The sequence below is a fragment of the Haematobia irritans genome, chromosome 5 (assembly GCF_050003625.1).
Source record: "Haematobia irritans isolate KBUSLIRL chromosome 5, ASM5000362v1, whole genome shotgun sequence".
Lineage (NCBI taxonomy): Eukaryota > Metazoa > Arthropoda > Insecta > Diptera > Muscidae > Haematobia > Haematobia irritans.
The window spans coordinates 97,415,347-97,429,609 of NC_134401.1; the positions used below are offsets into that span (position 1 = coordinate 97,415,347).

The window sequence follows — 14,263 nt, forward strand, 5'->3', positions numbered from 1 at the left end:
CTATAGAAATAAAATTTTGAAAAAAATTTCTACAGTAATAAAATTTTGACAAAAATTTCTATAGATATAAAATATTGGTACATTATTTTTGGCTCGAGTGGCAACCATGAATATGAACCGATATGGACCAATTTTTGTGTGATTGCGGATCGGCTATATATAACTATAGCCCGATATGGACCAATTTTGGCATGGTTGTTAGCGACAATATACTAGCGCCGAACCGAATAGGATGAATTTTGCTCCTCCAAGAGATTCCGTAGGTAAAATTTGGGGATCGGTTTGTACGGGGGCTATATATAATTATGGACCTATATGGACCAATTTTTGCATAGTTGTTACAGACCATATACTTACACCACTTACCAAATTTCAACCGGATCGGATGAATTTTGCTCCACTAAGAGCCTCCGGAGTTCAAATATGGGGATCGGTTTATATGGAGGCTATACCTACAAGTGGTCCTATATGGCCCATTTGCAATACAATTAACCTACATCAATAATTTGTGCCAATTTTTAGACCGATAGCTTCTTTCGTTTGGAATTTAGCATTATTTCAATAGACGGATGGATCGCTGGGTTAAAGAAGCTAAAAAATAATAGCAATAAACATTCCAATGCTTCTTGCATTTCTGAGTCCGAAGAGGATCGACTACATTATAAATAATATTGAAACAAGTACGGAAAGTCTAAAGTAGATCGGGCCGACTATTTTATACCATCTCAAATCCTTTCAGTTTTATGGCTTCTATATATAAGGTTTTATATTCCCAAAATTGTGTGGGAGACATTTTTATAACTTTTCGACTACGCAAGTGGCGATTTAACAAGGAAATTGTTGATATTTTGATCATTTTTGTCGAAATCAGAAAAACATATATATGGGAGCTATATCTAAATCTGAACCGATTTCAACCAAATTGGGCACGCATGGCTACAATGCTAATTCTGCTCTCTGTGCAAAATTTCAACTAAATCGCAGTTAAAAATTGGGCTCTATGGTCATATGAGTGTAAATCGGGCGAAAGCTATATATGGGACAAACGGGCATGTTTATATCGAATCAGGGACCCACCCTGAGCACTATTGCCAAAGACACCATGTGTCTATCTCGTCTCCTTCTGGGTGTTACAAACATATGCACTAACTTATAATACCCTGTTCCACAGTGTGGCGCAGGGTATAAATATGGAAAACATTTTAATCTGAAGATATTTTGAGGCAACTTCGCAAAAGTGTATTTGTGATTTATCGCTCGATAGATATGTATTAGAGATAGACAAAAATTTCAGTCACTTTTACAAGTTTTCGACTTAGCAGTGGCGATTTTATAAGGAAAATGTGGATATTTTGGTCATTTTTACCAAAATCGGAAAAGCATATATATGGAAGTTATAGTAATTTGAACCGATTTCAACCAAATACATACATACTTGGTTCTTTAATTCTACTCCCTGTGCAAAATTTCACGTAAATCGCACTACAACATTGAACTCTGTGGTAATATGACAGAAAATCGGGCGAAAGATATTTATGGGAGCTATATCTAAAACTGAACCGATTTCAATAAAATTTAGCATACTAGACTAAACTACTAATTGTACTCCTATTGCAAAATTTCAACCAAATTGGACTAGGTTAGTCCGAACGGCGTTCCACATTCTAGTGAAACCACTTAGAGAAGCTTTGAAACCCTCAGAAATGTCACCAGCATTACTGAGGTGGAATAAGTCACCGCTGAAAAACTTTTTGGTGTTCGGTCGTAGCAGGAATCGAATCCACGACCTTGTGTATGCAAGGCGGGCATGCTAACCATTGCACCACGGTGGCTCCAAACTCGGACTAAAACTCTAGCTTCTGGGGCCATATAAGTCTATATCGGGCGAAAGATATATATTGGAGCTACATCTAAATTTGAACCGATTTCAATAAAATTTAGCACACTTGACTACACTACTAATTGTACTCCTAGTGCAAAATGTCAACCAAATTGTGCTAAAACTCTGGCTGCTGGGGCCATATAAGTCCATATCGGGCGAAAGATATATATGGGAGCTATATCTAAATCTGAACCGATTTCAATCAAATTTTGCACACTTGACAATACGATCAAGTGTTATGTTTGTGCAAAAAAATTGCAGTCATTTTTACAAGTTTTCGACTTAGCAGAGGCGATTTTATAAGGAAAATGTGGATATTTTGGCTATTTTTGCCCAAATCGGTAAAACATAATTTTCTATAGAAATAAAATTTTGACAAAACTTTCGATAGAAAAAAAAATTTGACAAAATATTCCATACAAATAAGATCTTGACAAAGTTTTCTATAGAAATAAAATTTTGAAAAAAAAAAATTCTACAGTAATAAAATTTTGACAAAAATTTCTATATATATAAAATTTTGGTAGATTATTTTTGGCTCGAGTGGCAACCATGAATATGAACGGATATGGACCAATTTTTGTGTGATTGCGGATCGGCTATATATAACTATAGCCCGATATGGACCAATTTTGGCATGGTTGTTAGCGACAATATACTAGCGCCGAATCGAATAGGATGAATTTTGCTCCTCCAAGAGGTTCCGCAGGTTGTTACAGACCATATACTTACACCACTTACCAAATTTCAGCCGGATCGGATAAATTTTTCTCCTCCAAGAGGCTCCAGAGGTCAAATCTGGGGATCGGTTTATATGGGGGCTATATATAATTATGGACCTATATGGACCAATTTTTGCATGGTTGTTACAGACCATATACTTACACCACGCACCAAGTTTCAACCGAATCGGATGAAATTTGTTTCTCTAAGGAGCTCCAGAGGTCAAATCTGGGGATCGGTTTATATGGGGGCTATATATAATTATGGACCGATATGGACCAATTTTTTAATTCACAGAAATGCTGAAGAAGCTTTTTATTAAAATTGTGAGGACACAAAGAAAAGTCTTTGATGTTTGCAGGGAGACGATTCCAAAGGCTAGTAATACGAATCGCAAATGAACGTTCAAAAATTGATCTATTGAAATGCTCTATTAAAATCTGATAGTTTCTGCTAGAATTGTGATATGAAAAGTTAGATGATATAGAAGTATTTCATGACCCGGAAAAAGAGGCATAGCTACAACGGAATTATGAAATCATCAAACGAGCATCCCAGAAATTGTATTAGCCGATCTTATTCAGACTTACATATAGCTCTTACATAAATATATTGCCCGATTTTGCACAACGCCTGTAGGTGTATAAGTATAGCTTCTAATGTCAGGCATTTCTATTCAGATTGAGATAAAGCTGCCGTAAGCATGTCGTCTTAAATATGCAAATACGATTTATTTTCCACACCTATTTAATGTCCCACAAATGCTGAAGTTTTCGAATTCAGTAGGGGTAGTTATCATATAGTCGGCCCCATCCGTCTGTATACTTTACTCGCTTGTTGCATTTTACAATTGGCATCCGATTTAACACATTTGAATATGCCATTCGGCGTATCTAATGAGGTTATGTGTGTTTACACCTTGACTAATAAATCAAAGATTTGATTGCCGTCATTGTATCACTGGCCATTGCTTACATTTGCGTGTCAGTGATGATTACAGTGCCAAAACATCTATCAATTTTGCCATAATTTGAAGGAACGTAAGTCAACGATTGATTTGAAATTCATATTGCCATCGGGCATCGCATGAGAAACATGAAGAGATCTGGCAAATAAATACTAATTTTTGGAATTTTGAATAAAATTCTTATGAACATTAGCCTTCATAGTTATTCACACTTCCCATTTCATGACTTTGTAGATTTATTACGTCGATCTATAATTTTCACTGGAATTGCTTATGTGATAATTGTATTGTAATAAAAATTCTTCGAAATCAATTTTTGAAAAATAAACAAAGTTTTCACATTAAATGCTGTCGATTAAAATGTAATAATTTTATGGACGTCATATGTTATAGTTGGCAAAAAGAGATTCGATACAAACAGGTGGCAAAACAATGCAGTTAATCGCGTGTTCATGGAATCCATATAATTCAAGGGCATATCGTACTTGAATGGTGTCGAAATATATTTTTAATAATAACAAAATATATTTGTAAGAAAATTCAAAAGGTTCGAAAACTATATTACAATCTTTCAATCACAAAATAAATTGATCCAATTTATTTTTACTTGAAATTGAGTTGAGAAATTCATTTGAGTAAAAATTTCGAAATATTTTTATAAAAAGAAATTTTAAACACTTCGATAGGATATTAAAAATACCCAGCAAAAAAAGAGCTTCCAAAAAAGTAGTTTGGATGCCCAATACTAGATCCGGAAGTAGTGCAAACTTGGATCATCTCCAATGAATTTTACACGGGCTTGTCATAGGATGGAAGTACTCCCTTTTTGGATCTTTTGCATTGCTTTAGAAGTTATGCCTTGAAAGTTAATTTGAATGAAGAAATTTAAAAAGCAAAAAAAAAAAATTTCAACCAATTTCACTTTTTTTCCATCCATATGTTTTATTACACTATTATTTTCCTATTATCTAATTTTTACAAATTGAAAAACATTTTCGCTCAGACCAGGGGTTGAACCTGGGTTTGCTGGCACCATAACAGAACGCCTTAGCACACTCAGCCACAAATGCCATTGAACATAAAGCGTCGAAAGGTCAATTCAAATGTTTGTGATATGATCGTAATACGACACCAAAGAATAACATTATAATTGCTTCTCGAGATGTTCTTTATTAGTATGAACGAAAAAATGAGATACGCAGGTTCAAATCTCACCATTAGCAATTTTGTATCAAATATTTTTCTAAAAAATTATTTTTTTATGTTATGCATCGTTTTTATTTTTTATTTTCGGCATATATACAAATATATTTTTTCCATTAAAAATCAAAAAAACATTAAAAATTCTCGTAATTTGCAAAACCTTCTCAAAAGTACTTCCATGGAAGCGAAAAAGTCAAACGGCACAGGTTCAAATCCCAGCGGGGATGAAATTTACTTTTTTATTATTATTATTTTTTTACTTTTTTTATTAATTTTCTACTTTTTTATTAGTTTTCTATTTTTTTGTAAAATTTCATTGTCCAAAATTTGCACCTAAAATAGCCTGATTGCGTTCTTTCTAATACCTGTCCACAAGGACTGTGGAAAAAAAATCATTTGGGGATCCCAAGATGTGCTTTAGAAGAAATGTTTGTGCACTTGTCCAAAAGGACTGCATCGGAAGTGGAAAAAAATCATTGGGGGTTCCCACAATGCGCTTTAGAAGAAATGTTTATGAACTTGTCCAAAAAGACTGCATCGCAAGTTGAAAAAACTCGATGGGGGATTCTGGGATGGGCTTTAAAAGAAAACTTTGTGGCACAACTACCATTTTTTTGCTGGGTAGTTTTTGAAATCAATGAAAACAAAAATCAATCATAACAAGTATATACGGCCGTAAGTTCGGCCAGACCGAATCTTATCAACCCTCCACCATGGATTGCGTAGAAACTTCTACTAAAGACTGTCATCCACAATCGAATTACTTGGGTTGCGGTAACACTTGCCGATGGCAAGGTATCTTAAAACTTCTTAACATCGTCTTCTAAATTGTAAGTTAGTCCGTACGTGGTATATATTAAACTAAAAAAGGTCAATTAAATACGTATATAATTTAGTTTGACAAAATTTTATATAGAAATACAATTTTAATAAAATTTTCTATACAAATAAAATTTGACAAAATTTTCTATAGAAATAAAATTTTGAGAAAATTTTCTATGGAAATAAAATTTTCACAAAATTTTCGATAAAAAAAATTTTTTTTGACAAAATTTTCTATAGAAATAAAATTTTGGTAGATAATTTTTGGCTCGAGTGGCAACCATGAATATGAACCGATATGGACCAATTTTTGTGTGATTGCGGATCGGCTTTATATAACTATAGCCCGATATGGACCAATTTTGGCATAGTTGTTAGCGACCATATACTAGCGCAATGTAACAAATTTCAGCCGGATCGGATAAAGTTTGCTCCTCCAAGAGGCTCCAGAGTTCAAATCTGGGGATCGGTTTATATGGGGGCTATATATAATTATGGATCGATATGGACCAATTTTTGCATGGTTGTTACAGACCCTATACTTACACCACGTATCAAGTTTCAACGGGAACGGATGAAATTTGCTTCTCTAAGAAGCTCTGCAAGCCAAATCTGGGGGTCGGCTTATATGGGGGCTATACGTAAAAGTGGTCCGATATGGTCCATTTGCAATACAATCCGACCTACGTCAATAACACCTAATTATGCCAAGTTTCAAGTCGATATCTTCTTTCGTTCGGAAGTTAGCGTGATTTCGTGATTGAAGAAAAAATATATTTTTTTTGTAAGTATTTATGACATCTTCTACGTTAGTTTTACTCCCTGTGCAAAATTTCAGTTATATCGGAGCGAAATTTCAGTTATTCTAGGGCCATATAAGTCCATATCGCGTGAAAGACATATGTGAAAGCTATATCTAAATCTGAACCGATTTCAATAAAACTTGGAATGCATGTTAGTGTATACTCCTTGTGCAAAATTTCACGTATATTGGAGTGCAACTATGATCTGTGTGGTAATATGAGTGTAAATCGTCCTAAAGATATATATGGGAGCTATATCTAAATCTGAACCGATTTTAGTAAAATTTATAACACTTGACTATACTACTAATTGTACTGCTTGTGCAAAATTTCAAGGAAATTAGGGTAAAACTCTGGCTTTTGGGGCCATATAAGTGCATATCGTTCGAAAAATATATATGGGAGCTATATCTAAGTCGGAACCGATTTCTTCCAAAATCCATAGGGTTTTATTCTGACCCAAAACATATACTTGTGCCTAATTTAAGGTCGGACAGAAACTGCGACCTAGACTTTAATCACTTAAATGTATTCACAGACAGACAGACGGACGGACGGACATGGCTAGCTCGACTCAGGGACCCACCCTGAGCAAGATTGCCAAAAACACCATATGGCTATCTCATCTCCTTCTGGGTGTTGCAAACATATGCACTAACTTATAATACAAATACAGGGTACAAAATGTTTTATACAAATGAAGCGCACAATTTTACTAAATATGAAAATTTTTTATATTTTTCTAAAATGGGCAAAGTTTACTGAAATTGAATTCATAAGATTCTCAAATGAGTAAATTTTATTTAAATTGGGTCTGTCTACAACTTCACATAGCGCTAAAGACATTTCAATTTTAAAATGTTTAATTCCAATATTTTCTTCCAAAATATGAAATTTTATGAAACAATAAAAAAGTTGTATTATTTTTAATAAATTTTCTTCAATTTGAAAAAAATTATGAAATTACGATGCGGTCACACTAGTCAAATTTGACAGAAATCAAAAAAGAATTCGTTAACGCAAAAAAATTTCCGTAGTTAAACGGGCGCTAAATGTAACTTACTCGTATTTTTATTGGAAACAAATTATTTGTTGGCAGTTAAATTTTATTATTTCTTTCGAAATTTTCTTCAGCCCAATGAAATTTTCTTTTTTAGAGTATGTCTCAAACATTTTATGAACCAAACGTGGGTATAAAGTTCAATGACCGTACACATAGGTTCAATATGAAGTAACGCAAAAGCAAATTTTCGTATGATTAAGGTTCACTTTTTTATGTGTGTGTAGGATTTCTATACAAAAGTAAAGGGAAATTTTTAATTCGAAATTGGTTTTTTTACTAAGCTATTTTGAAATCTCCAAAATTTATTAGAAATATTTTCTACACCTTAAAATACAACTAAACGATCTGAACACAATCATTTCGAATATGTAACTAAGTTAATGGCGCCAGTGACGTTCGCAGCGTTCCTCGCATGCCTCTTTTGTGCAAAAACGATTTGCATTACCTCCACATCCACGATATTTAAAGGATTTACAAGATCCCGATGAGGTGTCATACCACCATCTGGTCGCCATACGACAACCACGTCTGGCTTGTCCTAAATTACGTGGACCTCTGCATCTGGGTTGAGCTAAAGGAATGACATGATTTAAATTGGATTTGATGGCAAGCTACGAGTGGGTTACATACCTGGAGCATTGCGACACTGGCTGTGGACTGCTAAAAGGAATGTTGCGAAAATTACAATTCCAATAAAGATTTTCATGATGTATATTTGAGTAATTTTAGATGCTTTGGTTGTTACTTTCTGATGCAGTTTTATGAAATTGTAAGCCTTTATATAGCAAACACAATTCATTGATATTCTATTGAAATATACAAGGAAATATTTCTTAAATGGATTACATACAACTTTTGTATATGGAAAATGATTAAAGGCATTTTCTTTATGAGCCATTTTCTTTGTAAAAAAACTTGTATTATGGAATGACAATAAATATCAATATTATTTGGTATTGATATTAATTCAATTTATTTAACAATACCCAGTATATGCTACCATATTATTCTTATTCTGAGTTATCAATGCTTAATATATGACCCTATGCATGAGTTCTGTGCAATGAAGCTGTTTTGTTCAATTACCCACCCAGCAAAAAAAAATTGGAAGTTGTTCCACAAACATTTCTTTTCATTAGCGTAGCTAGACAATTTTCCTAGGGGGGGGGGGGGGCTATAGCCCCCCTAGCTAAAAATTTATAGACTGAACTTATAGGTTCAATTATTGTTTTATTTCATAAAAAAGAACACAAAAATAGACATCAAAATAATACATAATAAAGCAACTAAAAGTAGTTCCACACTTTTCCCAGAAAAAAATTGGGATTTGTTTTAAAGGCACTACTTTAAAAGCACTTACAAAAATGTCCTCACAAAGAAGTTAATTATATTAACTACACAGGAAGTTTTTTACTTCAGTTTTTTTCATATTTTAATGCGTAATTTTTGTTTTCATTTTTCAAATAGTTTAAAAGTAAGAATAAATAAAATGGTAAAAATTATTCAAATTTTGCCACAAAAATGCTAAATCCATTATAGAAAAATCGATAATGTTTGAAAATATTCAAACAAGCGTTAGAATGCATTAAAAATCATAAAAAATATAAAAATTCTTATAAATTAATGTTTCTTGAAGCTCGAGGTCTTTATAAATATTTATATAATTCTAACAAAAGTTCGACCAAAAATTAAATAAAAAACGAATAAATAAAACTTATTTATTTGGGAAAATATCACATAACGATATGGATCACACCGTAAGAAGTGATGCAAATTTATTGCAACGACTTTTGAAACGGTGGACATTCGTTCTATGACGAATGCACCACTTCCGGACCCAAAAAGAACATTTTCACTTCTTTTTTGGCGACGCTTTTTTGCAGCATTATTAAGATATTAATTTATGAAAGAATAGTTTTAATACCAATTACTATTTTTTAATTAAGATGACTAAACCAGACTAAACAATATAATAAAGGAGCTTTACAGCCTGTTTATGTATGTCGAATGAGCTCTGTGGATCGACTAAAATGGAACCAAAAAGAGGAATTTATAACCAAAAAACAGGTGTTTCTATGCATTTCAGTCGATCGATTGAACTCGTTCGACATACAGAAACAGGCTGTTAGTTATTCAACTAAACGATAAGTTCAATCACAGCTCTATTTCATAAATATCAGACTTCAAACATTGCCATCGGCAACTGCTACCACAACCCAAGTAATTCGATTGTGCATGAAAGTCTTTAGCAGAACTTTGTGCGGTTGTATACCCTTGTTTAATTTTTATAAAAATATAAAATCGTAAATAGGTTTTCAAATTCTGGGGGTGCTAAATTTTTTCTGGGGGGGTCTAAGCCCCCTCCCCAGAGGCCTTCCTACGCTTATGTTTCTTTTAAAGCCCATCCCAGAATCTCCCATCGAGTTTTTTCAACCTGCGATGCAGTCCATTTGGACAAGTTTACAAAAAAAAAAAAAAAATAGAAAACTAAAAATAAAACAAGTATATACGGCCGTAAGTTCGGCCAGACCGAATCTTATGTACCCTCCACCATGGATTGCGCAGAAACTTCTACGAAAGACTGTCGTCCACAATCGAATTACTTTGGTTGTGGTATCTTAAAACTTCTTAACATCGTTTTCTAAATTGTGAGTTAGTTCATACGTGGTATATACTACACCGAAAGAATTCTCTTCGTTAATTTTACGAAGAATTCTTCATTAACTATTCTCCCTGAATTCTTCATTAAAATAACGAAATTTTCATTCATTTTCGTAAATTTTACGAAGAACATTTTACGAATATACGAAACTTCTACGAAACATTCTACATTAACTTTTCTTCGTAAAAAGTTCGTACTTTTAACGAAACTTTCTTCACATTTCATGAATTTTGTGAAGAAGTATTTACGAATATTTTACGAAACATTCTGCGTTAAAATTTCTTCATAAAAAGTACGAAACATTTTCTTTGAAATAACGAAGAAGTTCCATTGAAGTTGTAAAATTTCCGTTCGCGGCATTAAATTGTCTTTTATAATGTGCTTGAGTGCATTCCTTAATTCTATTTTTTTATGCAAGTCTATGCTACTTCTCATTTGGGTGATAGCGCGCTATGAATAAAAGTGAAGCAATAAAACTAAAAATTATTCAAAAACTTAAGATGTAAAGTAGTGATGTCATTTTTCACACTTGCAACTACAACCAAATGCACTTTCGACTATAAATTTTTTTCTAAAAGTTCGAACATTTTTCAGAAAAAAGTACGAAAGTTTTTCTTAAAAAGTACGAACATCTTTTATAAAAACTACGAAAATTTTTCATAAAAAGTACGAAACATTTTCATAAAAAGAACGAAATTGTTTCATAAAAAGTACGAAGATTTTTCATAAAAAGTACGAATATTCTTCATAAAAAGTACGAATTTTTTTCTTACAAACTACGAAAATTTTGGAAGAACTTTTCTTCGTAAAAAGTACGAAATATTTCGTACTTTTAATGAAAAGTTTCTTTGGTTGTAAAACAATGACAAATTTCGTACTTTTGACGAAATTTCTCGTTCTTTTTACGAAGAAAATTCTTTCGGTGTAGACAAAAAAGGTATGTATAGTTAAGTCTACAAATAATTACGAATCGATATGGACTTTTTGCACGGTACGTAGAGAGCCAGAATTGAAATATGGGGGTCGCTTATATGGGGGCTATATACAATTATGAACTTGATATGGACCAATTTTTGTGTGATTGGAAATCGATTTATCTGAGGGATAGATATAACTATAGACCGATATGGTCCTAGTTAGGCATGGTTGTTAACGACCACATACTAGCACAATGTACCAAATTTCCACTCACTCGGATGAAATTTGCTCCTCCAAGAGGCTTCGAAACGAAATCTCGGGATCGGTTTATATGGGGCTATATATGATTATGGAGTGATATGGACCACTTTTGGCATGGTTGTTAAATATCATATGCGATCACCACGTACCAAATTTCAAGCAGATCGGATGAATTTTGCTTCTCCAAAAGGCACCGGAGGTCAAATAGGGGGATCGGTTTATATGGGAGCTATATATAATTATGGACTGATAGGAACCAATTCCTGCATGGTTGTTGGATACCATATACTAACATCACGTACCAAATTTCAACCGAATGGGAAGAAATTTGCTCTTCCAAGGGGCTCTGGAGGTCAAATCTGGGGATCGGTTTATATGGGGCCTGTATATAAAGGGTGATACGGTCAAAATTTGGTCAATATAAACTTGACGTATTTCTTTCAATTTTGCATTTAAAAAACCTGAACACCCCTCATATTGAAGGTGTGTGTGTAGAATATTTCTCCTATCTTGATTTTGGAATTCACTCTTCAGTTGTCAAAATGCCGTCCACGCAAGAAGAGCAGCGTATCAAAATTTTGCTCGCGCATCGCGAAAATCAGAGCCACTCGCACACAAAACTGGCAAAATCGCTAAAAGTTGCCAAATCAACCGTTACAAATGTAATTAAAGTGTTTGGGGAACGTTTTTCGACAGCCAGGTAGTCTGGATCGGGGGGAAATCGAAAACCGGAAGCCGCTGAGACGACAAAGAGAGTTGCCGGTAGTTTCAAGCGAAACCCTAACCTCTCTCTCCGAGATACCGCAAATACAAAGTCTACAACCGTGCATCGAGCCGAAAAACGAGCCGGACTATCGACTTACAAGAAGGTAGTGACTCCAAATCGCGATGATAAACAAAAAACGACGGCCAAAGCGCGATCCCGGAGGCTGTACACGACGATGCTGACGAAGTTTGACCGCGTGGTAATGGACGACGAAACCTACGTCAAAGCCGACTACAAGCAGCTTCCGGGACAGGAGTTTTATACGGCAAAAGGAAGGGAAAGGTAGCAGATATTTTCAAGCACATAAATCTGTCAAAGTTCGCAAAGAAATATCTGGTTTGGCATGCCATCTGTACCTGTGGCTTGAAAAGCAGCATTTTCATAGCTTCCGGGACTGTCAACCAAGAAATTTACGTGAAAGAGTGTTTGAATAAACGTCTGCTGCCTTTCCTGAAGAAACACGGTTGTTCCGTACTGTTTTGGCCGAATTTGGCATCTTGCCATTACGGTAAAAAGGCCATGGAGTGGTACGCCGCCAACAACGTGCAGGTGGTTCCCAAGGACAAGAACCCTCCAAACACGCCAGAGCTCCGCCCAATTGAGAAATATTGGGCTATTGTCAAGCGAAACCTAAAGAAGACCAAAAAAACTGCTAAGGACGACCAGCAGTTCAAGGCAAACTGGCTTTCTGCGGCGAAGAAGGTGGACAAGGTGGCTGTACAAAATCTGATGGCAGGTGTCAAGCGTGAGGCCCGGCAATTCGGATTTGGAAAAGCGAAAGCCTAACTGAATATTTTTCCTGAATTTTATACTAATTGAACTTGAAAAAGAAATTTAATTTGATTTTTTAAATAAACGATTTCACTGATTTACACGCGTTTTCCCTTGACCAAATTTTGACCGTATCACCCTTTAATTATGGACCGATTTCGACCAATTTTTGCATGGGAGTTTGAGGCCATATATTAACGCCACGTACCAAATTTCAACAGAATCAGATGAATTTTGGTTTTCCAAGAGGCTCCGGAGGTCAAATCTGGTGATCGGTTTATATGGGGGCTATATATAATTATGGACCGATGTGGACCAATTTTTGCATGGTTGTTAGAGACCATATACTTACACCATATACCAAATTTCAGCCGGATCGGATGAAATTTGCTTCTCTTAGAGGCCTCGCAAGCCTAATCGGGGGGTCGGTTTATATGGGGGCTATATATAATTATGGACCGATGTGGACCAATTTTCGCGTGGTTGTTAGAGACCATATACTAACACCATGTACCAAATTTCAGCCGGATCGGATGAAATATGCTTCTGTTAGGGTCTCCGCAAGCCAAATCTGAGGGTCCGTTTATATGGGGGCTATAAGTAAAAGTGGACCGATATGGCCCATTTGCAATACCATCTGACCTACATCAATAACAACTACTTGTGCCAAATTTCAAGTCGATAGCTTGTTTCGTTCGGAAGTTAGCGTGATTTCAACAGACGGACGAACGGACGGTCATGCTCAGATCGACTCAGAATTTCACCACGACCCAGAATATATATACTTTATGGGGTCTTAGAGCAATATATCGATGTGTTACAAACGGAATGACAAATTTAATTCCGGAGAGTATATGATGGAGGGTATAAAAATATATTTATACGAAAATATATGCCGAAAAGAAAAACGATGCTTAAAATAAAAAATTTTGAACCTGCGTTCCTCATTTGTTCGTTCATACTAATAAAGAACATCTCGAGAAGCAATTAGAATGTTATTCCTTGGTGTCGCATTACGATCATACAAACATTTGAATTGACCTTTCGAGGCTTTATGTTCAATGGCGTTTGTGGCTGAGTGTGCTAAGGCGTTCTGTTATGGTGCCAACATCGTGGTGCAATGGTTAGCATGCCCGCCTTGCATACAGAAGGTCGTGGGTTCGCTTCCTACTTCGACCGAACACCAAAAAGTTTTTCAGCGGTGGATTATCCTACCTCAGTAATGCTGGTGACATTAAAAGTATGAAAAAAAAAACAAGTTATAAACAAGTATATACGGCCGTAAGTTCGGCCAGGCTGAATCTTATGTACCCTCCACCATGGATTGCGTAGAAACTTCTACGAAAGACTGTCATCCACAATCGAATTAATTGCGTTGTGGTATCTTAAAACTTCTTAACATCGTTTTCTAAATTGTGAGTT

The 14,263-nt window shown here is 34.9% G+C and overlaps 1 protein-coding gene across 1 annotated transcript; it reads right to left on the reverse strand.

Annotated features, from left to right (window-relative positions):
• Positions 1-7,657: 7,657 nt before the first annotated feature.
• Positions 7,658-8,396, reverse strand: LOC142240639 (uncharacterized). Its single transcript, XM_075312346.1, has 2 exons — positions 8,094-8,396; positions 7,658-8,034 (listed from the first exon to the last, which is right to left on the reverse strand). Exons 1-2 carry the CDS (start codon positions 8,359-8,361, stop codon positions 7,841-7,843), a joined length of 462 nt encoding a protein of 153 aa, XP_075168461.1. The 5' UTR covers positions 8,362-8,396; the 3' UTR covers positions 7,658-7,840.
• Between the last annotated feature and the right edge of the window lie 5,867 nt (positions 8,397-14,263).